General features: G+C 38.1%; 1 protein-coding gene across 1 annotated transcript in view; it reads left to right on the forward strand.

Moving 5' to 3' along the window:
• TBX20 (T-box transcription factor 20) overlaps positions 1-22,748 on the forward strand; it is a 27,606-nt gene extending 4,858 nt beyond the window's left edge. Inside the window, exons 3-8 of the mRNA XM_056518436.1 lie at positions 3,998-4,162; positions 5,769-5,877; positions 8,231-8,389; positions 10,627-10,703; positions 20,289-20,401; positions 20,766-22,748. Of these exons, the coding sequence (XP_056374411.1) occupies positions 3,998-4,162; positions 5,769-5,877; positions 8,231-8,389; positions 10,627-10,703; positions 20,289-20,401; positions 20,766-21,106 (964 nt within the window). The 3' untranslated portion in view covers positions 21,107-22,748. The remainder of the gene's footprint in view (positions 1-3,997; positions 4,163-5,768; positions 5,878-8,230; positions 8,390-10,626; positions 10,704-20,288; positions 20,402-20,765) is intronic.
• The last annotated feature ends 4,381 nt before the right edge of the window (positions 22,749-27,129 follow it).

The raw sequence follows: 27,129 nt of genomic DNA on the forward strand, positions 1-27,129 counted from the left end.
GACACAATGCTGGTGGTCATTGCTTTACAAATGTTTACAGATTTCATTGCATCATCCCCCAACTATATTTGGTTAATGTGTTACCATGCACACCCTTCTAATTTGTTTAAGCCAAAAATTAAATAAATAAAACCTGTATGAACAAGCTCAACCCAGTACACAGACGTCCCTCAGTTAGCTGTGGCATACCAAAGGAATGTCCAGTGCCAAGTGCGGTAAAACGACAGGTATTTTATTGTAGGATCAGCGAATATAAACTTGCATCAGGCAGGAGCCGACGCGTTTCGGACCGTTACAGGTCCTTAGTCAAGGCATGGCATGACTAAGGACCTGTAACGGTCCAAATCGCGTCAGCTCCTGTCTGATGCAAGTTTGTATCGGCTGATCCTACAATAAAATACCTGTCGTTTTACTGCACTTGGCACGGGAGATTCCTTTGGAATATCGTTGATCCGGTCCGGGGACGCTGCCGGCTAGCCCGTGTGCTGGTGCTGGAAACACGAGGGAGAGAGCTGTCCACACACATTGTTGCTTAAATCTGTGGTAACTCTACAGATGAGCAGCTGCTTATTGATCTAACCAAAACGTGACACATTTTCTATCACTGTTGTCAATGATTATCTGTATGAATAATGTACAGTACATGGATTGGATTCTGTCAACCACAATACGTTGTAGCGAGTTACACCTTAGTACTGAATAAGAAGAATTTAAAGAGCTTCCCCCACATCACAGTATATGAATGCCTCTATCCACGTCATTGCGTTATTATGTAAAACATGGACACTAACATACAGTGTTAGTTTTGTACACATTTCTACACACTTAGAGACAAGTCAAAAGACAGAATCGTTGGGGTCCATATGCTGATAATTTTTTCTAGGACGAAGGCTCAGCTCCAAAGCAATGTATCTTTTTGTCCCCTTTAACTGATTAGAGCTTTATTTGATTATATAGTGTGACCTATCATATGCCAGTTATAATAGTGTGTCCAAGTAAGACAAAGGGACTCTTCTGTCCCTCAAGCACCAGGACCCCGATGCAACTGCTACCTTCTGTAGCTACAACCCTTCCTTTCATCTGAAGAATACGTAGCTTTAGTGCTTACATGAAAAAGATACATAGATTGTTAATCATTGAAATAGCATTAACAATTACAATAAGAATTAGATCAATAATATTGCTTTCATAGTGCCCTATAAAATATCTATTACTAAACAATTAAGAACAAATTGTATGTTTTTTTTTTTTTTTTGTTAAGAGATGTGTACTAAAATGTTACTGCTTGCAACTAGGTATAAAAAACATTAGGGTCATGTAGTTTGGATTTTTTTAAGCCAATTTTTACAACAATAACTGGAAAGGAACCTTTATGACCATTTTACACTATAAAACATAAACTCAATTTCTGGGACATGATAGGATGACAAACAAGTTGCAATATCACAAGTCACTAACCATGCAATTTTTCTGGCAATGCAACATTGATATATAATTCCAACAGAGAAGACGGGACTGCACTCACCATACAACGAAGCTTTATTAGAGTATTCCAGGCATGTCAAGCAGGTGCTGTTGTGCAAATGGAACAGACAACAGGTGGAAATTATAGGCAATTAGCAAGACACCCCCAATAAAGGGGTGGTTCTGCAGGTGGTGACCACAGACCACTTCTCATTTCCTATGCTTCCTGGCTGATGTTTTGGTCACTTTTGAATGCTGTCGGTGCTTTCACTCTAGTGGTAGCATGAGACGGGGTCTACAACCCACACAAGTGGCTCAAGTAGTGCAGCTTATGCAGAATGGCACATCAATGCAAGCAAGGTTTGCTGTGTCTGTCAGTGTAGTGTCCAGAGCATGGAGGCGCTACCAGAAGACAGGCCAGTACATCAGGAGTCATGGAGGATGCCGTAGGAGGGCAACAACCCAGCAGCAGGACCGCTACTTCCGTCATTGTGCAAGGAGGAGCAGGAGGAGCACTGCCAGAGCCCTGCAAAATGACCTCCAGCAGGCCACAAATGTGCATGCGTCCACTCAAACGGTCAGAAACAGATTTCATGAGGGTGGTATGAGTGCCGGACGTCCACAGGTGGGGGTTGTGCTTACAGACCAACACATGCAGAACGTTTGGCATTTGCCAGAGAACACCAAGATTGGCAAATTCGCCCCTGTGCTTTTCACAGATAAAAGCAGGTTCACACTGAGCACATGTGACAGACTTGACAGAGTCTGTAGACGCCGTGGAGAACATTCTGCTGCCTGCAACATCCTCCAGCATGACCGGTTTGGCGGTGGGTCAGTAATGGTGTGGGGTGGCATTTCTTTAATGGGGCCGCACAGCCCTCCATGTGCTTGCCAGAGGTAGCTTTACTGCCATTAGGTACCGAGATGAGATGCTCAGACCCCTTGTGAGACCATATGCTGGTGAGGTTGGCCCTGGGTTCCTCCTAATGCAAGACAATACTGCAATTCATGTGGCTGGAGTGTGTCAGCAGTTCCTGCAAGAGGAAGGCATTGATACTTTGGACTGGCCCACCTGTTCCCCAGACCTGAATCTGATTGAGCGCATCTGGGACATCATGTCTCGCTCCATCCACCAATCCCATGTTGTACCACAGACTGTTAAAGTTGGTGGATGCTTTAGTCCAGGTCTGGGAGGACATCCCTCAGGAGACCATCCTCCACCTCATCAGGAGCATGCCCAGGCATTGTACGGAGGTCATACGGGTACATGGAGGCCACACACACTACGGAGCCTCATTTTGACTTGTTTTAAGGACATTATATCATAGTTGGATCAGCCTGTATTGTGGTTTTCCACTTTGATTTTGAGTGTGACTCTATATCCAGATCTCCATGGGTTGATAAATTAGATTTTCATTGATCATTTTTGTTTGATTTTGTTGTCAGCACATTCTACCATGTAAAGACAAAATTATTTCATACGATTAGTTCATTCATTCAGATCTAGGATGTGTTATCTTAGTGTTCCATTTATTTTTTTGAGCAGTGTATGGCTAAGTTTCCACTTTTTGAAAAACTGCCACTGCAGTTTTTGAGCCAAAGTCAGAAGTGGATCCACAAGGGAGGAGAAGTGTAAGTCCTTCCTTTATATGTCCTATTCCTTTTGAAAACACTTCTGGCTTTGGCTCAAAAATTGCAATGGCAGTATTCCAAAAACTGCCAGAAAAAAAAACAAGTGGAAACTTAGCCTTTATGGCCAGTTTAACAGCCAATTGAACTAAAAAATGTATGGCTGCATTGCGAAACAGTCATTTATCAGATGATCATTCATTCAATGGTTCTTCAACCATCAACCTAATTCTATCTAATGTGTATGGCCATCTAAGGGATTGTAATTCTAAAAGATCCCAAGAATGTATAACATTTAGAAAATGTTTTATTAGTTCATAATTCATATTTACCTGATTACTACCACTTTTGCATATTTGTCATTCTCTCAATAAAAAACTTAGGGGGATAAAACTCTCTAGTTTTTTTAAAGGATCATTTCAAATATTAATGGGAAAAACATGTCCAACATTATCTGGCCCTGTGTGAAAAAATGGTTATGCCTCTAGAACTGATATCTGACTGTAAGACTTTCATCAGCCCATCACTTCTAATAACTAATGATCAGTCTTATACATCGCGGAATGAATTGTGGATAATACAAGAAAATTAGAAAATCTGTTTTAAGTTAGACAGTACTGTATAGAGGAGGTATATCCTTAAAATCAGAATTGCTTCTTTGCTAAATTTGATTTTCATTTTTTTGTTACTACTGGACCTCAGTGCAGTAGTAAAGATAATACATCAAGTCATGATTTCTAGGGTACTTGCTATTAATGTTGAGCCCACACTATGTCAACCTTAGCTGTAGTAATGTTTTGCCACTCTTACGTTTACAGTGTTTTTACTTATTTGTAATAGCATTAATATTATGATAATTAATTTGTTTAGCGTTATTATCTTTTCATGCATATGTCCTTTCCAGGAGGATGTTTCCTACAATCAGGGTCTCATTTTCAGGAGTTGATCCAGATGCCAAGTATATAGTTCTAATGGATATAGTGCCCGTTGACAATAAGAGATACAGATATGCCTATCACAGATCATCTTGGCTGGTGGCAGGAAAAGCAGATCCTCCTCTACCTGCTCGGTAAGTTATAACAGTACCTATGATGTAAAAGTCACTAGGAAAACAAGAATCAGCAATATGGTCCACCCAGTCTGCCCTTATATTATTTACTTGTTATTTTTATATGTTTATCCAGGGGATGCTTACTTTTGCTTACTACTTAAGTTTATTCCAACCATCTACTACTTTTTCAGTGAAATTATCTTCTCATGTTGCTTCTCATCTTTCCCCAACTAACCTCAGATTGCGCCCCCTTGTTTTTGTGTTTAGTTTCAGAGGCTGTTCTCACCAAGTCGATCCCGCATTATTTTAAGCAGCATTAAAATATAAAAAGTTATGGCTCTTATAAAGAGTTAGTTCTAAGAAAAAGTTATGGCTCTTATAAAGAGTTAGTTCTAAGAAAAAGTTATGGCTCTTATAACATGAAGATAAAAAATAAATAAAATAACTGAAGCAAAATAGGCCAGGTACTAAAGAGGTTATCTATAAAGCAACTTCTATAAAGCAAATATGGAATTATTTCTTGAATAAGGAGAAATGTCTTTATAACTAGCATAACATAACCGTTGTTTAGTGTATAGATCATCTTAACAGCTATAAATCAAAACTCAGTTTTTGCCAATTCCGTAACTGATCACTCACCTACACCACATTTTTTACCTTGAAACCATGATGGGGATATTGTGACTTTCTTTATTCTTTGGTTATTCTCACCGTACTGCCTTCATTTGTTACCTTTAAAGGGGTACTCCGGTGGAAAACTTTTTTTCTTTTAAATCAACTGGTGCCAGAAAGTTAAACAGATTTGTAAATTACTTCTATAAAAAAAAAAATCTTAATCCTTCCAATACTTATTAGCTGCTGAATACTACAGAGGAAATTATTTTCTTTTTGGAACACAGTGCTCTCTGCTGACATCATGAGCACAGTGCTCTCTGCTGACATCTCTGTCCATTTTAAGAACTTTCCAGAGTAGGAGAAAATCCCCATAGCAAACATATGCTGCTCTGGACAGTTCCTAAAATGGACAGAGATGTCAGCAGAGAGCACTGTGCTCATAATGTCAGCAGAGAGCACTGTGTTCCAAAAATAAAGGAATTTCCTCTGTAGTATTCAGCAGCTAATAAGTACTGGAAGATTAAGATTTTTTTATAGAAGTAATTTACAAATCTGTTTAACTTTCTGGCACCAGTTAAAAAAAAAAAATAAGTTTTCCACCGGAGTACCCTTTTAGTTTATTTTGTTATATTAGAGCGAGTATTTACTTCTAATAACATCATAACATCACTTTGGGTAGGTACAGAGGGTGTCATAAGATGTCACAAAATGCATCACTTTTAAATAAGATGGTCAAGTCAAACGTTCCTTGTGTTCTTATCTATGGAACCTTTTATATTTTGCTGTTGATAAATATAATATATTGCATGTAAAACAATTGTAAATTTAGATTTAGTTAGGAAGTTCTTTGTTGTCAGATGCTATGATGAGATCACCTGGAATGTATATGAAACTATGAGAGGTTATATTGATAGTAAGCATCTATGTGTATGACTAGTTTATGTGTTTACTGTACATGACAATCTTGATTTGTGAATGTTTATACTTCCTAATACTTCTATATCTACAGGTTATATGTCCATCCAGATTCGCCATTTACTGGGGAGCAATTGCTAAAGCAAATGGTTTCCTTTGAGAAAGTCAAGCTCACAAACAATGAACTGGACCAACATGGTCATGTAAGTGTGTACATTTCTGAGCACTAAGACCAAGGTCACATACAGTGCAGGCACCAAAATAACATCAGCGCCATCACAGAAGATTGCATTACTCATCCAGCCACAAGTACTGGGACAGATAAAAAAAATGAAGAGGATAGCGCCATTCACATGTGTGATATGATGAGAGGAAGAAGCATGGACAGCTTTACAAGCAGCTGAGATAATACTGTGTCTTTGATAATTGTCAAGCATTCAGCACATGTGTCTTTAGATAGGTTTTTTTTGTTGCGTAAACGTTCGCAACTATTACAACTTTTTACCCAGTTGCTTTAGATTATTTATTTATTTTTGCTATGTAAACATTCGCAACTATTACAACTTTTTACCCAGTTGCATTCGATTATTTTTATTTATTTTTGCTACGTAAACATTCGCAACTATTACAACTTTTTACCCAGTTGCATTCGATTATTTTTATTTTTTTTGCTACGTAAACATTCGCAACTATTACAACTTTTTACCCAGTTGCATTCGATTATTTTTATTTATTATTGCTACGTAAACATTCGCAACTATTACAACTTTTTACCCAGTTGCATTCGATCATTTTTATTTTTTTTTGCTACGTAAACATTCGCAACTATTACAACTTTTTACCCCGTTGGAATTTTGTCCATTCCAAATTTCATTATTGTTAATACACAAAAAGTTATTTAAAAAGCTTCAACATTATGGGCACTGAAAGCTTTTTCTTTGTATGATTTTATAAGTATAACAAAAGGCAACATTCTTATACATACTCATTTACACAGTCATAAAGTTAAAGGGGTTATCCCAAGATTAAACGCATCACCTATCCCCAGACATAGCAGAGTACAGTGCTTGGCTATCTTATGATGAATGAATGGTACAGCTGAATGTATGCTTGACCATCGCTCTATTCACATAGCAGACAAGGGTCCCCATACTAGTGATATGGTCTAAAGTAGGTTAGTAGGTACAGCACTGGTCACTATGCATGCCTCAGTATATCTTACACTTTGTTTATCTTTGGATACAATACTATTATATTATACACATTTAAATTAGTGTTTTTATTTTCAGGCAATATCTTTATTTTCAGTAAAGCAAAAAAAAAAAAAAAAAAAAAAAAAAAAACTGTTTAAAGGGGAACTCCAGTGGAAAACAATGTTTTTCAAATCATCTGGTGCCAGAAAGTTAAACGGATTTGTAAATTACTTCTATTTAAAAATCTTAATCCTTACAGTACTTATCAGCTGCTGTATGCTCCACAGGAAGTTCTTTCATTTTTGAATGTATTTTCTGTCTGACCACAGTGCTCTCTGCTGTCACCTCTGTCCATGTCAGGAACTGTCCATAGCAGGAGAGGTGTGCTATGGGGATTTGCTCCTGCTCAGGACAGTTCCTGACATAGACAGAGGTGTCAGCAGAGAGCACTGTGGTCCGACAGAAAAGAACAACTCAACTTCCTGAGCTGATAACTACTGGAAGGATTAAGATTTTCAATAGAAGTAATTTACAAATCTGTTTAACTTCCTGGCACTAGCTGATTTGAAAAAAAAATTTCCACTGGGTACTCCCGTGGAAAACTTTTTTTTTTTTTTTTTTAAATCAACTGGTGCCAGAAAGTTAAACAGATTTGTAAATCACTTCTATTAAAAAATCTTAATCCTTCCAGTACTTTTTAGGGGCTGTATACTGCAGAAGAAATGCTTTTCTTTTTGGATTTCTCTGATGTCATGACCAGAGTGCTCTCTGCTGACCTCTGCTGTCCATTTTTGTAACTGTCCACCAGAGCAGGAGAAAATCCCCATAGCAAACATATGCTGCTCTGGAGAGTTCCAAAAATGGACAGCAGAGGTCAGCAGAGAGCACTGGGGTCATGACATCAGAGAAATCCAAAAAGAAAAGCATTTCCTCTGTAGTATACAGTCCATAAAATATATTGGAAGGATTAAGATTTTTTTTTTATAGAAGTAATTTACAAATCTGTTTAACTTTCTGGCACCAGTTGATTTAAAAAAAAAAAAGTTTTCCAAAGTTTTTTAAAGTTTAGGAACAGAATAATTTTGACAATCCATCATTATGGCTCCCTTTACATATATACAGCATCTGGCGGCATTTCCCTCCAGTATTGTAAAAAAAAGTACCGAAAGGGAAAAGCCACCAGATGTTGGATATTTCTTAAGGGGTCAAGATGCTTTACAATTGATACCAACTAATGCACTTTTGCCATCAGTTGTGGCATCGGTTACTGTGAGCTTTAGGCCGGATGCTGAACATATGTGAACCCAACCTAATAAAAAATATCGTCAGTAGACTAATACTGTAACATATCATTTTCATTTAGATCATCCTGAACTCCATGCACAAGTACCAGCCAAGGGTGCACATCATCAAGAAAAAGGACCACACGGCTTCTCTGCTGAACCTGAAATCAGAAGAATTCAGGACATTTATTTTTCAAGAAACCGTCTTTACTGCTGTTACAGCGTATCAAAATCAATTGGTAAGCCCCTCTTCCTCCATTATAAAGCCACTTGTTAATATACTCGAAAGCTTTATACGTAGAGTAGGCAGCAGAAGATCCTCTCTCCCAGTCCTCCATGCAAATTCTTGTAAGAAATGGTAGTAAGCAGCTACCAGATGCTACCTCTGCTGAGCTAACATACATGTTTGGTCCAGCCAAACCTACATACTTATAGGGTAGTCAGAATGATACGGGCATATGTGTGGCACAAGGTGTATCGAATCAAGGAGTGTTCAAGATATGACCAACAAATTATAAAGACCGACCCCATATATAAAAATGTCCTTATTTCCCATAATGAAGTCATGCCAAAGCATATTATCAATGTTCAAGCATGTAACATATGAGTATTGTAAGATAGGCCTACAAATTCCTCCAGATCTAATACACCATTATTCATAAATCATTAGAATAAGTACATTTTCTGCCCTTTTCATTGCTGTTGGCTAAGGATTTGATTCAATTTAGCTTTTCTTTATTGGATAAAGGATAAACACATTACACTTTCAACAAACTATCTCATAATTTAGGATTTAAAGGTCAGGTTTCAATCTAAACAGTCAAACCACTTTGACAGAGTTGAAGTACAGGTCAACAGACATGCTTTGAGATGGCTTTTGATAGATATTTGTAGTTATTGCCTGACAGGTTGAACATACTAAACAAAATCTAGCAATAAAACATTTCCAAATGAGAATCGTTGTGAGCTTGTCCATGTTGTTTGCGATATAAACCTGGAAAAGAAAAATGTAGAAAGGAATGTAAAAGCTAAATATGTGTCTTAAAACACTAACTTGTATCAATATATTGTTTTATTTACTATTTTAAGGTATTTAACACATTACGACCCTGACTTACTATTGTAAACCCGACCTGTTTTGTTTGGTTGTGCGCCAGAATTTGGTGCATTGCGCCACAAATTGTGTTTGCACCAGAAATTGCGCCAAAAAATGTAAAAACCCGACCAACTCTCCATCTTACTCAGAGAACTAGAAAAGGGGGCTGGACTGCCGTGGAAATGGGTGTGGCTGTCAGAAGGGTGTGTGTCCCCGACATTTAAAAAAAATCCCAACATATTTGCAAAGGTTTCCACAGAAAATGTGGTGGATTTGAGCTCTGGAAAGCCCCACAGCTCAGAGCATGTGTAAAAAAAAAAAAAAGGAAAATGTAGAGAAAAGTGCAAAATGTAGGGAAACATTAGTAAATCCCCTGGAAAAATACTTGTGGGGAATCAAAACCCATAAAGAAACCTACACTGCACTCTGCAGCTTTTATCCACAGGTGTCCGCATAATTGCCCTCCACAGATTTACCTAGAAAAGTCACCCTTGGGGGCCCTTGAGGATAGTCACCTATTAGGGCATCTCAGCACTCAGAGATGTTTGGAAGCCATATAGAGATCAAATGTAGTGTTGGCCATACATACTTTGCGAGCTACATTGAATTAGGGGGATCACTTTTATCCTGTTTTCCGAATCCCAGCAGTCAGCAGACCCCCACTGATCATCTTGTCTGATATCCTGTGGACAGAGGACTTTTGCAGTTTGAAATACCTTTAAAAGGTGAAACCTGTGACTAGGGAAATTGTGTAATATTTAGCGCAGGTCCTAAATGTGTGGCACATGACTCATTTTTTTGGTGTTAACCCTTGTGTGATGCATTGTCCCTCAGAAAAAAATACTATGAGAGCGTCACCAAAAGTAGAGATTATGGGGGACATTTATCATTGTAAGTGAAGCATTTTTTTTACACCTTTTTTTCGTGTGCTGGTGATGTGTAGAAGCACAAAATGTATTAAATGGTCGCAGGGCATTTCATAAATTTTGTGCAGGTCACATTTTCTGAAATTTCTCTCTTCACATACACCAAAAAGCTAAGCTAAGTCTGGGCTGGTGTAGTTTTAGAGACATTTCAGTGGCTTTGCACCTTTTTTACACCTTTTCATAAAAAGGTGCAGTTGATAAAACCCGTCCATATCATGTGTATTGCCAAAATCAATGGATTGCAACTCAAAATCAGCAGAAATGTGTAAATCAAAAGGCGTAAAAAAGGCGCAAATAAACCTTGCTTGGGCCTTTTTCTGAGCCTTTTCTAGACACAAAAAACAGTTTTAAGACAATTATAAATGTCAGCCTATGTCTCTAATTCAATGCAGGATTGTTGGGTGGAATAATAGTTTGCTAATCTTTGAACCATTGTATGACTTTGTCTTTATAGATAACCAAACTGAAAATTGACAGCAACCCTTTTGCCAAAGGATTCCGAGACTCATCCAGGCTTACTGATATTGAGAGGTAATGGGAATTAATATGTATGTCAGTATTCTTGTTGTTGTTTTTAATTTTTTAAACTGGGTGTTTGATAGACTCTATCAAAACATTAGTGTTTACAGTATGTATATGTAATATGCCTATTTAGCCATTTTAAGTGTACAGCCAATTGCCAGATGTCATATTTGATACATATTTAACTGTGTTAACACGTTCAAATTTTTTATTGCAGTTATTGAATAAAAAGCCAGGAATGGATTAAAAAAAAAAAAAAAGGGAAGACATCTTGGTCTTCCCTTTTATATGTGTCTTTCATTTATTATTTGCTTCTGGTTTTGTAGTCAATAACTGCAATTAAAAACCTGAGTTTGTGATCACACCCTCAGTACAGGATGAGAGACATATGTATGATTACTCGGGGTTCCACCTATCTGTGCTTATGTGAGCCTTTGCCCACAACTGGAGATAGACTTGTTGTAGCCTTGTCTTTTTTCACAATTAACAAAAAGGTCAATTCTTTATTAATTACATTTCTGACTTTTGGTCCATTCTGTTTTAAAGGTCAGTAACTAAACATAGACATATCTGAGATCAGATAAAGGTCATAGTAAATACAATAGTAAAACCAAGGACGATGATTATTTAGGCAAATACTTTATCATCCTATTTGACAAAATACAATTGTTTTCTTAACAAGCATCTTAGGCTCTGTTCACACTGCCATCACAGGCTAAGTTTGGACTTTCTGCAATTCCCTTAAATTTGCTGGGAAGAATAGGGCAGCATGCAGTGCTATTTTTATCACACCATTATCATCATTAGTCAATAGGGTCCGCCGGATGCCAGTAGTGTACACCATGCCACAGATCCAGCACATTTTTATTTTTCAGTTTTGGTTTTTGTTTTACCTGTAAAGCAGAACAGTGGACAGCGTAAAGAGCACCTTAAAAGGAGCCCATCACACTGAAAATCCAGTCACACCTCCAGGCACTATACATGAAACCAAAATGACTGACATACTCATTTGTGGGGTAAGATTCAAACTATCTAGTCATTTATATATTTAATTCTCAGCTTATTCTAGGATTTAAAGGGGTTATCCAGGAATAGAAAAACACAGCTAATTTCTTTCAAAGACAGCTCCACGTCTGTCTCCAGGTTGTGTGTGGTATTACAACTTGGCTCCATTCAATTCAATGGAACTGAGCTGCAGAACTACACCCAACCTGGAGACAGAAGGGGAGCATTTGTTGATATAAAGTAGCTCTGTTTTTCTAATCCTGGATAACCCCTTTAAAGCCCAGTTGGTGGTACTATCTCTGTGTGCAGGGAAAGCTGTCCATCACTTATTAGGACCACCCACTGGACTTCTAAGCTCAGAAAGAGCAGAGGTTTACAGGAATAAATGACATGATATTTTAAATCTCTCTGCTCTCTCTAAAAAAAAACTAATTATACCTAAAAGAGTTTTCCTATTAAACAGTTGTTGATATGTCAACCAGTAATGTCACTGTAAGGGTAGTTCAGCAACTTTTACCCTCAGCAAGGGTGTTTAGTGGAGATGACTTATCCTTCAAATCCTGAAAGTGGTCTCCCTGATAAATCTCTAGAACTCTCATTTATTTTAACCCCTTAAGGACACATGACGTACTGGAACGTCATGTGTCCACTCCCGATCTATAACGCGGGGCCACGGCCCGTGGCTAATAGCGCGCGGCACTGATCGATGTGCCGCGCGCTATTAACCCTTTAGACGCGGCATTCAAAGTTGAACGCCGCGTCTAAAGTGAAACTGAAAGCATGCCGGTAAGCTCAGTGGGCTGTTCGGCATCCCGAACAGCTTACAGGACAGCGGGAGGGCCCCTACCTGCCTCCTCGCTGTCCGATCGCCGAATGACTGCTCAGTGCCTGAGATCCAGGCATAAGCAGTCAAGCGGCAGAATCATCGATCACTGGTTTCTTATGAGAAACCAGTGATCAATGATAAAGATCAGTGTGTGCAGTGTTATAGGCCCCTATGGGAGCTATAACATTGCAAATAAAAAGTGAAAAAAAAGTGAATAAAGCTCATTTAACCCCTTCCCTATTAAAAGTTTGAATCACCCCCCTTTTCCCATAAAAAAAAACACAGTGTAAATAAAAATAAACATATATGGTATTGCCGCGTGCGGAAATGTCCGAATTATAAAAATATATCATTAATTAAACCGCATGGTCAATGGCGTGCGCGCAAAAAAATTCCAAAGTCCAAAATAGTGCATTTTTGGTAACTTTTTATATCATGAAAAAATGAATAAAAAGCGATCAATAAGTCCTATCAATGCAAAAATGGTACCGCTAAAGACTTCAGATCACGGCGCGAAAAATGAGCCCTCATACCGCCCCATACACGGAAAAATAAAAAAGTTATAGGGGTCAGAAATGACAATTTTAAACGTATTAATTTTACTGCATGAAGTTATGATTTTTTTCCAGAAGTACGACAAAATCAAACCTATATAAGTAGGGTATCATTTTAACCGTATGGACCTACAGAATAAATATCAGGTGTAATTTTTACCGAAAAATTTACTACGTAGAAACGGAAGCCCCCAAAAGTTACAAAACAGTGTTTTTTTTCAATTTTGTCGCACAATGATTTTTTTTCCGTTTCACCGTAGATTTTTGGGCACAATGACTGATGTCATTACAAAGAAGAATTGGTGGCGCAAAAAATAAGCCATAATATCGATTTTTAGGTGCAAAATTGAAAGAGTTATGATTTTTTAAAGGCAAGGAGCAAAAAACGAAAATGCAAAAATGGAAAAACCCCCGTTCCTTAAGGGGTTAATAGGGGTTAACAGTGTTCCAGTGTACAGTCATAGTAATTAATATTGTCTTTTTAGGCTCAGTTCACAAATGTGTCAGGGATTCTGTCTAAATGTAGACAAAAAGAGGAAAACCTGTTACCTATCCACAAGATAAGGTGAAAAGTTGGGATTTAACCACTGTACTCAGTTGGCCATCAAGCATGCACACTATTGCTCCATTTACTTAGGGACATTTATGTTCATGATTATTAGATACTTATGACCTACATACCCTTTGGATAAGTCACAATCTTCGGAGGATCCTGTTAATATAGCTTCGTAGATTTATAAAGTTTTATATGAGCTTCTAATCTGCAGTAACAGATTTAAAAAAAAATAACATGCTAGCTGCCTGCAGCCACCACTAGAGGGAGCCTGGGAACTTATTTTATAAATACATTGAAATCAATAAATAAACAGAATATACTGAGCTCCCTCTAGTGGCAGCTGTAAGTTACCAGCATCTTATATGCATGGGATACTATCTCTGATTAGATAAAGATATATTTATAACCAGCACAGGTGCTAAAAATGAGATTATTATAAACAGTGGAAGTTCACTTAAATCTTAACATACACATATCTGTTAGATGAGCGTTCTTTATATGACAACTATCTTGTCCAACATTTCTGGCAGCATTTCTTCCTGCCAGAAAATGAGTTGTTTTCCAGCCACAAGCATGAATGTAGCTTTCTATATTTCTAGACACAGTTTTAGGAGTTAAAGGGGTACTCCAGTGGAATTTTTTTTTTAAATCAACTGGTGCCAAAAAGTTAAACAGATTTGTAAATGACTTCTATTTAAAAATCGTAATCCTTCTAGTACTTATCAGCTGCTGTATACTACAAAGGAAGTTGAGTTGTTCTTTCCTGTCTGACAACAGTGCTCTCTGCTGACACCTCTGTCCACGTCAGGAACTGTCCAGAGCAGGAGAGGTTTGCTATGGGTTTGCTCCTGCTCTGGACAGTTCCGGACATGGACAGAGGTGTCAGCAGAGAGCACTGTGGTCAGACAGAAAATAACTATACAACTTCCTCTGTAGTATACAATAGCTGATAAGTACCGGAAGGATTAGGCTTTTTAAATAGAAATGATTTACAAATCTGTTTAACTTTCTGGCACTAGTTGATTTAAAAAAAAAATGTTTTCCACCAGAGTACCCCTTTAAGAAGTAAGGGGGATATTTATCAATATGGGGGAGATTCATCAAAACCTGTGCAAAGGAAAAGTAGCCCAGTTTTCCATAGCAACCAATCAAATTGCTTCTTTCATTTTGCAGAGGCCTTGTTAAAAATGAAAGAAGCGATCTGATTGGTTGCTGTGGGCAACCTTTCCTCTGGATAGGTGTACATAAATCTCCCCCTATGTGTGCAGCCACTTCACAGCCTTTCTTTTTTTTTTTGCTGTGTTTTTGGCTTATGTGCGGCAAATTTATCAAAACGGCGCACAGAATTTGATAAATTTTACACAGAGGAAAAGTCATCTTAGTACTTGCTGTAGTATGTCATTTTTTTCAGGCAAGGCAGAGCTAGTATGAGTTTGCGTATTTTTTTAATGTTTGCACATTATTTTTGTGCCTTTTTAAAAAAGACGCAGTTCATAAATCTCATCCCCTCCATAGTCAAAAATTAATCTCACAGTCATCTTTGCCAAAGTTGTCTATTTGGAAAATGCAAAAACTGCTCAAAAAATTTCCGTCAGGAAGGCAATAATAAATCTCCCCCTAATTGTACAAAAAAACAAAACAAAAAAAAAAAACGCTCTGAATAGAATCTGAGCTAATTTCATGGCTTCCAGTTAACACTTTAACCCCTTAAGGACTCAGCCCATTTTGGCCTTAAGGACTCAGACAATTAAATTTTTACGTTTTCATTTTTTCGTCCTTGCCTTCTAAAAATCATAATTCTTTTATTTTTTCATCCACAGACTAGTATGAGGGCTTGTTTGTTGCGCGACCAGTTGTCCTTTGTAATGACATCACTCATTATATCATAAAATGTATGGCGCAACCAAAAAACACAATTTTTGTGGGGAAATTAAAACGAAAAACGCAATTTTGCTAATTTTGGAAGGTTTCGTTTTCACGCCGTACAATTTATGGTAAAAATGACGTGTGTTCTTTATTCTGAGGGTCAATACAATTAAAATTATACCCATTATTACATACGTTTATATTATTGTTGCGCTTAAAAAAAATCACAAACTTTTTAACCAAATTAGTACGTTTATAATCCCTTTATTTTGATGACCCCTAACTTTTTTATTTTTCCGTATAAGCGGCGGTATGGGGGCTCATTTTTTGCGCCATGATCTGTACTTTTTTTTGATACCACATTTGCATATAAAAAACTTTTAATACATTTTTTATAATTTTTTTTAAATAAAATGTATTAAAAAAGTAGGAATTTTGGACTTTTTTTTTTTTTTCGTTCACGCCGTTAACCGTACGGGATCATTAACATTTTATTTTAATAGTTCGGACATTTACGCACGCGGCGATACCAAATATGTCTATATAAAAAAAATTTTTACGCTTTTTGGGGGTAAAATAGGAAAAAACTGACGTTTTACTTTTTTATTGGGGATGGGGATTTTTCACTTTTTTTTACTTTTACTTTTACATTTTTTTACATTTTTTTTTACACTTGAATAGTCCCCATAGGGGACTATTCATAGCAATACCATGATTGCTAATACTGATCTGTTCTATGTATAGGACATAGAACAGATCAGTATTATCGGTCATCTTCTGCTCTGGTCTGCTCGATCACAGACCAGAGCAGGAGACGCCGGGAGCCGCACGGAGGAAGGAGAGGGGACCTCCGTGCGGCGTTATGAATGATCGCATCCCCGCAGCAGCGCTGCGGGCGATCCGATTATTCATTCAAATCGCGCACTGCCGCAGATGCCGGGATCTGTATTGATCCCGGCACCTGAGGGGTTAATGGCGGACGCCCGCGAGATCGCAGGCGTCGGCCATTGCCGGCGGGTCCCTGGCTGCGATCAGCAGCCGGGATCAGCCGCGCATGACACGGGCATCGCTCCGATGCCTGCGGTTATGCTTAGGACGTAAATGTACGTCCTGGTGCGTTAAGTACCACCGCACCAGGACGTACATTTACGTCCTGCATCCTTAAGGGGTTAAGTTGGCATTTTACTTGCATCCCAGAGTGTTTGAACAAGAAATAAATCATAACAAATTAGGAGATTTGTGGTTTTTATCAACTTATAACCATTTTTGGGAGTTTTAGGAAGGCAAAGTTTATAAACTAATTCAGTCAAGGTTACTACAAATGGATAATGGCATACAAATGGAAATGGGCCATGTTAGGGGGTAAGCAAACAATATCTGACAAGCATTGTGGAGGCTGTTCATCATCTATTGTATAATCAATCACACAGCACAGTGCATCTAATATGTCAATTATGCAGGCAGGAATAAATGGTTTGTGTATATTTCACTCCAGTTCTTCTCAGCAGCGGCCTATACGTTTCATTTTCAAATGTTTAACACAGCCTTTCCCCTAAACAGCCTTTAGGGAGGAATCCAAATCAGATCAATTGATCTTTAGAGAAGGCAATTGAATTAGTCTGGAGTCAGTTAGTGCACTAAACCTCGGAGTAATTGGATTGCTTCTTGTAACTGATTAGAATCAGCTCTTGTTGCAAACCAGCATAGAGGGATCTCTTCTAGGGAGAATCTGAGGCAAAAAAGGAGTCTTTTTATGGCATGATGACAGAAATTGCAGCATTCTGCAGTAATTGAATATTATATTATAAATATATAGGTTTTATCTGTACCCTCAGGAACAAAAATTAGGAGTCATTTACCCCAATTCAATTTACCAAATTGTAAACAATCACCGCATAATTTTATCTTTGTTTTAATTAAATATCCAATATTTTCCAGCATCATTTAGGCCAACAAAAATATATTTGATACTCACTGGATGACATGTCCACCTCACTGGTGCTTTTTTTCCTCTTTGTTTACCCGGAAAAAAAAGTATATACCGTATTTTTCGCCGTATAAGATGCACTTTTTGTTCCCCACAACTGTGGGGGGGGGGGGGGGGGGGGGAGTGCGTCTTATACTGCAAATACACATTAAAACCCTGTCCTATCATGGAGGTCCCTGCAGCCATCAACGACCGGGACCCGAGGCTAATACAGGACATCACCACCGATCGCAGTGATGCCCTGTATTAACCCTTCAGACGCAGTTATCAAAGCTGACCGCAGCATCTGAAGCGAAAGTGACACTAACCCGGCTGCTCAGTCGGGCGGTTCGGGACCGCAGCGGTGAAATCGCGGCATCCCGAACAGCTTACAGGACACTGGGAGGGACCTTACCTGCCTCCTCGTTGTCTACTCCGTGCCGGGATTCCCTGCACGGCCGGCGCTCTCCTTCATCGTCATCACGTCGTCGCGCACGCCGTCCCGTCATCCAATAGGAGCTGCGTGCGTAGCGACGTGATGGCAGCAACGGAGAGCGAGGATACCGGGCAGCAGAGATGTTCCGGAGTGATAGGGACACCCCGGGGATGCGGCGACAGCGATGGAGGGCGACATCCAGGGCAGTGGTGACGAGAGGTTACGGGTCCGGAGCGGCGGGGATACGTGAGAATTACCTCCTATACCAGTGGTCTTCAACCTGCGGACCTCCAGATGTTGCAAAACTACAACTCCCAGCATGCCCGGACAGCCAACATCTGGAGGTCTGCAGGTTGAAGATCACTGTCCTATACTTTACATTGTATTTGGTTCAGAATCTTTTTTTTCAAGATTTTCATCCTTTGTGCGTCTTATATGCCGGAGCGTCTTATATGGCGAAAAATACGGGTATTTCAAGCTTGTGGTCTCTTTTTTTATACATAAAAAAAATCAGGATCAGACGAGGGCTAATTTGCATTGTGTACTTTGCTGCACAATCCACCTGAAATCAGCAGCAAAATCTGCATGTGCTTTACATCCAGATTTTGTAGTAGATTGCACCATGGATTTGCCATTCTCTCATCCCTGTGCATTTCAAAGGGGGAAATCGGAGATGAAAATCGGCAGCATTTCAATAATGCCCTGAATTTGGAAATGTATATCATGCTTTAATTTTTTAGAAGAAAGAGGTTCTGTTCCAGTGTAGATAAGATCTTTCAGCTTTATTAATACGTTCTTAATCCAGGATACAGGACACTTTGTATAGTACATGGTATATCCTTTTAACACGTTTCAAGGAATCATATAGCTGCATGATAGCTTAAAACACTTCGAAAAGACAGACCATGCCCTGTGCCCTGTATGTTGGATTTTAAGAAAGTATTAAAGGGTCCCTCTCATCAAAAAAAACTTTTGACATGTTATAGATTAATGTATGCAGAATAACTTCACAATTGCATGTTATTAAAAAATATGCTTCTTTCTATTTAATTTTCCACTTTGAAGAAATGACCACTTGGGGTCTCCCTACCAGTCCTGGCAGCAAGCATTTCAGACTCATGCTGGAGTCCTAAACACTACGAGCTGCCAGTCTGCTTTGTTCACAAAGGAGAACACTCAGAGCTGCCAGCCTGCTTTGTTCACAGCCTGTTTGGCTGTGAACAAAGTAGGCTGGCAGCTCTGAGTGTTTAGGACTCCAGCATGAGTCAGAAATGCTTGCTGCCAGGACTGATCGGGAAAAATACAATAGAAAGAAGCATATTTTTCATTAACATGCTATTGGAAAGTTATTCAACATTCATTAAGCTAAAATATATCAAAAGTTTATTTGATGAGAGGTACCCTTTAATAAAGCTAAATGATTCTATTATTTACACTGTAACAAAACCTCTTTTTTCTATGTTAAATCTAACCCACACTGGCCCATGTGCAGTAACTGCCTTACCAAGGTTGCAGATGAGATAGATTTTTTTAGTTAGAAAAGACCCTTGATAATAAGCTTATCACAGATTGTGTCTTAGCTGTAATGGGGCAACTCAGCTGTTTGGGGTAACTCAACAGCAGGTTTTTATTTCCGTGCAGTGCCACCATAGGGAATATAATGCATTATCTACTTCTCATTGAACTCAGAGGGCTGTCCATGTCATCCATGAATATGGTAGGTCTTTCATAAAGACACTTAGATGCTCTTCACTCTGGCTAATAGGTGAGGGCATTGAATCAAAAATTCCTAATAGGGTATTTTTAAACCAGACAAATCATGTATACATCATTGGGCTTCTCTCTTAAAATTCAACCATTTCTTACCTATATTTGTTCGCAAGAAAACTGGGTTACAGATCCCAAAATAATTGCCACCAACTGTCTCCGACCTTATACCTTGCATTTCTAGCCTCATATATGTGTGCTAAATGGTCGGTGAGATCTTAAGATACAGCAACAATCATTGATTTGAAATGATTTAGTCCAAGTAATTGTAAGTAGGTAGACTCTCTGAAGTAAAAAAAATTACAATTTCAAAACAAAGTTAGAAGAATAATTAGTTAAAAAACCCAAATCCTAAAATCCCCACAACTAAAACCTAATTTAGAGCATAATTAGACAAATAAGTGTTCCAACTTCCAGCAGATGAGGCTGGTAAATCAACAGTAAGTAACTGTAAACATGCCTGAGGTGTAAAAACAAAAGAAAATAATACAGATTGAATGGACAAAGTGTTTTCCCCCCTAAAAAGGGCACAAATGATCTGTATCAAATGAACTAATATACTATTTTGCAGCATTTGTTGCTGTGTTTTAGACTGAACAATGTTCTTTTATTTTTCAGGGAGAGTGTAGAAAGTCTTATACAGAAGCATTCATATGCAAGATCTCCCATCAGGACATATGGAGGAGATGAAGATGTTTTGGGTGAAGACAGTCAAATAATACAGAGCAGAGGTAAGATGAGATATCATTAACCTAAAAAAATGCCAGAAATTTTCAAGTTTTTCACAATATTTTGGAGTTTTTCACAAAAAATGCTGCATGTGTCAACAAAAATGCACCACTTATATAAAGTACAATATGTCATGAAAAAACTATCTCAGAATCGCTCCACTCAGAAAAAGTGTTCTAAAGTTATTACCATTTAAAGAGACACATGTCAAATAATAAAAATAAAAAATCCTGGTTATTAAGGTAAAAAATAGGTCCGTCCTTAAGGGGTTAAAAAAGATAGCATGACAAAGATTTTGTGGTAGCCTATTTCAAAGTCTGGTAATATAGATTCCAATTCTAATTCATATGGCTTTGTGTTCCACAGGATCAGCTTTTACTTCATCTGACAACTTGTCGCTTACGTCCTGGGTATCCTCAACATCAGGATTCTCTGGTTTTCAGCACCCACAAACATTGACGGCACTGGGCACCAGCACTGCTTCTCTTGCCACTCCGATCCCCCATCCAATTCAAGGATCCCTGCCTCCCTATAGCCGACTAAGCATGCCTCTCACGCCTACAGCTCTTGCAAGTACCATGCAAGGAAGTGGACCTACATTCCCTTCCTTCCATATGCCCAGGTATCACCATTACTTTCAGCAGGGGCCTTATGCAGCCATCCAAGGACTGCGACACTCCTCTGCTGTGATGACCCCATTTGTATGACTGTAATTGATACACAGAAACCTAAAACATATACATAGAAATAAATGTGACTGGATCAGATAAGAGTTAACAGGGTCAAATACATCACATGCTGTTTCAATGAACTGATCATGGTCCATTAATAAGAAAAGCACTGTACCTCTTTGTAAAACTGGACTCCAGCCAAGCATGTTTTCAAGCCTTGAAGAAATACATAAAGCAAAGCTCAGCTACTATAACCTTTTCTAGTGAAGAGTTAACCAATAACTACACTAACACGAGGCAACCTGAAATGTCAGTCTGAAGAAAATTTACAGTTTGGAAGTTGTTTTATCCCTCTCCGTAATTTCTTACTAGATATCTCCCTAGCTTTATGTCCATTGCTGCTTTAATATTCCAAATGGAGTGTACAGGATTGTACATATTAAGCTTTTCCTGTAAACATTGCAATAATTACTCAATATTATGTCCAATTATTGCAAGACAGATGCAGAGTGGTTTATAGGAGATGTAATGCATGTTTAAACACCCTGTGGTCATAATGTGCATCATATGGACCAGTGCAACACAACTCTACTCTACACACCGGACTTCTGAGATGCTCATCTCCGTATTGAACGTGTGGAGAATTTGAAGTCATGGGATGCTCCCGTACACATGGAACCTTAGAAGACCACTCTCATAGGCCACTTCTTGCACTTGAGTGCTAACATTTAGCAATAACAAGGATCGGTGTATTTTATATTTGTTTCAAATTCTTATTTTTTAAGAACAATATTCATCAGTTTTATGGGCACAAGTAACACTTTGTGGTTGATGAAACTATTCTGCAGACTTGATGGAAAACTGGACTACAACCTCTATGTACAGGTTCTGGGATGGCGAAGTTACATTTTAAAGGTTATGAAACTACCAAGATTAATATCAATATAAACAATTGAAAATAATATTTATATTGGCCCTTCAGAATTTAGCATTTTTAGGATTTTCTGAAACCACTGCTTTGTCAAGCAGATTGTTAATGTTGTGTTTATTTTATATATATTTTATAACTGTTAAAGTATATTTTATTATTTATTGAACTAAGTCCAAAGCCTGTAGTAGTCACTTCTTTCCATTAACTATTACAATTTATAGGTTACTTTAGGCTGTAAAACAGGATATACACGGAGGCATACCGCTCTCTATGTCTCAACTGGGTAAACTCCAAACTGTTGAAATGATATGTGAAGACGTCCGATGATGCACAAATGGCACCTAATGTCTTTGCAAATGCTGATACTGACAGATAAAACTACATAGCTTAATAGAAATTTACACAGAAAAATACTTGTGTAGTAATAGTTTATTAAAGGACCTTTCTTCTTTAATGAACTTTTGAAGTTTTCTTAAAGTTTAGTCTGATTTAATAGGGAAGGTTTTTTCTTGGGGAACCTCTTTATAAGTGCAAAGCAGCTCTTGTGCTGGAGGACCTGGTGTAGTCATGCATTACAGCAGGATTTTGAAGGGACCAATAACACTGTGTACCTGATGCCAATAATAACTTTATTCCAATGAAAAAGTGTTGTCCCATTAAATAAGGTCAACATATGATGAGGTGATCAAACATAGTCTTTCTTTCCAACAATTACTGATAAATTGAAGAAATAAAATTAATTTGAATTTTTTTTTTTAAATGGAAATTTTTGTAGTTTGCTCTTTAGCTTCTATAAATATTAATTATAATTGTTTTCTTTGGCAATCTGGTTAAAGCTTGGATTTCACTTGGAGTTGAAGCTGTACTTAGCAGTAGCAGCCCAGCAAACCACAGGCTGTGTTCAAAATATCTGCTGAGGAATCTATGGCTAAAATCCAAGGCATGCCCTTGAATTTCTGCCATGGATTTTTTCTTTTTATATGTAGGAAAATGCATTGAATAATTGATCAGTTGGATAAGTGGTGTGTTCAGGCTTTACCAAAACCTCAGAGAAGGGTGGTTAAAGTTTCATTGTACTGCAAACACTCTAAGGCTAGAATCACGCATCCAGTTTTTGATGCAGTTTTTGTGTACTTATTTATTTGCAGTTATTTTATGTAACTTTCCAGGATAAGCTGTTTTGTGTGTATACATGAAGGATAGCACTATTTTTGGTCATTATTTAACTTGTGTACGGCATTTTTGCCATTTGACACCCATCTGCAGGTTCTATCTCTTGTTTTTCCTGAGCTCAGCTCCAGAGAGGATGACGACTAGCCTGTATGATGGCTCCCATACATAAGATATACACAAGAAACTGGCAACTCTGCTTCCCTAACTCTCTGTAACAAACCTTGAGAAGGTGCAGAAGCATGGAGGAAATTATAGAGCAGCACTAGAGCATTGTAGGCCATGCATCCAACACTTACTGTGAAACAAGCCTGTCTGGTTTGTGACCTCACTCATCCCCTTCCCCTGCCATTGCCATAGAGTTTTGTGGACAGGGAAGGTAAAAACCTGTCTTCAGTCTGCTAAAGATGGTTTTCCTTTAGTGATGAACAGATAATATGTAGGGGGGTGCAGCCTTGTAAGGGGAGAAGAAAGCATGTATCTGATAAAATATATTTTTATATTCACTTTATTATACAATGTTGTTTACAATGACAACTACACTTTAAGCAAAAGTCAAAAGTGTATTCAAAAGGAATGAGAAATATAAAGGAAGGACTTATATTTCTCCCTTTTTGCTGCCTTCACTTCTGGTGTTGGCTGCAACAAAAACAACACATGAAACTGCCACAAAAACTGGATTTATGTTTTCTGCCTAAAGGACTTCTAAATATAAAAAATATATAAATACACAGATGGTGTTCTTATTAAAGCCTAAAACAAGAAAAAATTTTCATTGGAAGGAGCTAAAACCACTCTTGCTTATTTACCTTACTTATTTCTTAACTTTTCTAGTAAGTTAAGTGGTTCTTCAGGCATTACTACATTTTCCTCAAATAACAGGCATCAGAGCATAAAATATACTATTTTCTTCGTTAAATTCACTACAAGTTTAAAGAAAAAGAAAAAAAACACCTTGAATGTAAGCACAGGCTTAACAGCGTCAGCTTTTCATTTTCTGAGGGCTGAAAAGTGACTGAAATTGTTCCAACCAGGAAAACTAAAACTTTTAAAACTGGATTTATCTTGTTATGTTGTTTTCACTGATCCTTTCTGGTGTGTGTCATTGTGTTATTGTTGCAATACTGAAAAACTCTGGAACTGACTGTAATCTGTACAAATGTATTGTATGGCCGAAAACTACCATTGTAATGTCACCTTTACAACATGGCACCTGATTGAAGTTTCTTTTTAAGTGCAATATATTTATTTCTGCTGGAAATGTTATGTCAACATTGTGTAATATTTGAATGTTTAAAGTTTAATGCTACGCAAAAAGTTGCTTAAATTCTATATATAAATCTAAAATTATATGAGAACATTGTATATTATGGCAGGTGTGTGATTACTCAATAAAGTATTTGTGTGTGTGTTTTAATAAATGTTTGTGTTGTCTGCTGATGGTGATCAATGGAAAATGTTATGTGTGTGTGTGTGTCCATATATATATATATATATATATATATATATATATATATATATATAGTAGTAGTTTTCTATTATGCAAAATATATTAGAGCATAATATGCAACTAGTAATAAATTCAAAGGAACCTCTTTAAATTATCAACAAACTGAGGGAACTAGGAGGAACGCTAACATCATACGCAAAAGAAATGTATTAAATCCTAAATATCTATTATGTGTCCTCAGGAGACCCCTTAATGTTTTCTTTTCTAGGAAAAGATAAGCCTCAATCTCCATTGCATTAGTATCCAACATAAAGCTATGATGGATACCACTTAGTGCCATCCATCATACACAGGGTCCCATGTTAAAAAGACCTATAGTATATGTTTTTTACAGGATCCAGCCAGATGGAATAGCACAGTAATCTGCTTTTTTCTATCTGGCATACTCTGAAATCTATGTCCCAACTTAGGTCAAAATAACACTCTTTTGGCCTAAGTTGAGTATATTGAACTCTAGGATCAGTTAAACTCATGTCCCAGGACTATCCTTAAGTTAAAGGGGTACTAATTTGTAAATTACTTGTAAATTGTAAAAAAAATCTTAATCCTTCCAGTAGTTATCAGCTGCTGTATACTACATAGGAAGTTGTATAGTTCTTTTCTGTCTTACCACAGTGCTCTCTGCTGCCACCTCTGTTTATATCAGGAACTGTCCAGAGCAGGAGCAAATCCCCATAGCAAACCTCTCCTGCTCTAAACAGTTCCTGACATGGACAGAGGTGTCAGCAGAGAGCACTGTGGTCAGACTGAAAAGAACTTTACAACTTCCTCTGTAGTATACAGCAGCTTATAAGTACTGGAAGGATTAAGATTTTTTAATTTACAAATCTGTTTAACTTTCTGGCACCAGTTGATTTGAAAAAAGGCTGCCGTATCACTGCTATACGCAGTGTAAAGCTAGCCTAACTTTGCCAAAATAGACTAAATCTTTTAACGCTCCAGTGACAGCAATACTGAGAAATTTCATAAGGCCCCATATACACAGATTATAATAATATTATCTAGCCTATTAAGTAAAGATTCAGAGCAGACAATACCTTAAAGGGGTTATCCAGCAGAACAATTCCAATACTACAGTATATAAAAAATAAACCTCTACTTACATTCATCATTCTTGTGGTTCTGGTGTCCTGCTTCAGTCCCTGGCTGTGATTCTCTTTCTGAAAAAAGCGTTATGCCTGAGCCCAAAGTGACGTTGCAATTTCCTGCCTCAGCGAGTAATTAGCTAAGCGGCAGTATGACATGCTTTCTCTCAGGAAGAGGATCACAGTCGGGGACCGGAGCAGAACACCAAAGGCACTGCAGGGGTTCTGGGGGTAAGAACAGGTTTATTTTGTTCCTTTAAGGGGGTTGCCTGGTCAATTTTTTATTTAACTAATGTGCACAGACTGCCTAATAAAACAATAAAGGCTTAATTATTAATTCTAAAAAAAACCTTCCTTGCCCCCTCGTAGCCTCTAGAATCAGGGAGCCAGTCTGTGAAGACTGACATTTGCTTTTACCTGAGCTGCAGATAATAGTGTCATAACTGATAGTGCAGCTCCGCCAATTGCTGGGACATTCACTCTGCAGCTCTGGTATGTTCTGGGGAAGCAAAGTTCATCAGAGACCGACTGTAGACAGGACATTCTGATAGAAGAGAACGAGGAAGGTTAACCCCTTAACGACCACCGTAATGTACGTCCTGATTTGGCGGTACTTTGCGCACCAGGACATACATTTACATCCTGTGTATGACCGCGAGCATCGGAGCGGTGCTCACGTCATACACGGCAGGTTACTGCCGGTAATGGCGCCACTAACCCTTTAGATGCCGTGACCTATACAGATCACGGCATCTGCGGCAATGCGCATGATAAAATAGATGATCGGATCTCCCGCAGCGCTGCCGCGGCGATCCGATCATCTGTGATGGCGGACGGAGGTCCCCTCACCTGCCTCCATCCGTCTCCCGGCGTCTCCTGCCCTGGTCTGAGATCGAGCAGACCAGAGCAGGAGATAGCCAATTATACTGATCAGTGCTATGTCCTATGCATAGCACTGAACAGTTTTAGCAATCAAATGATTGCTATAGATAGTCCCCTATCAAAAAAAGTGTAAAAAAAAAAAAAAGTTGGAAAATGTAAAAATAAAAAGTAAAAAAAAGTGAAAAATCCCCTCGTCCAATAAAAATTGGCAGTTTTTCCCATTTTACCGCCAAAAAGCGTAAAAAATTTGGTATTGCCGTGTGCATAAATGTCCGAACTATCAAAATATAATGTTAATGATCCCGTACGGTGAAAGGCGTTAACGAAAAAAAGTCCAAAAATGTATTAAAAATTTATTTTAAAAAATGTATATATGCAAATGTGGTATCGATACCACAAAAATGAGCCCTCATACCGCCCTATATACGGAAAGATGAAAAAGTTAAAGGTGGTCAACATAGGGCGATTTTAGATTACTGAT

This window comes from Hyla sarda, chromosome 5, assembly GCF_029499605.1.
Source record: "Hyla sarda isolate aHylSar1 chromosome 5, aHylSar1.hap1, whole genome shotgun sequence".
Classification (NCBI taxonomy): Eukaryota; Metazoa; Chordata; class Amphibia; order Anura; family Hylidae; genus Hyla; species Hyla sarda.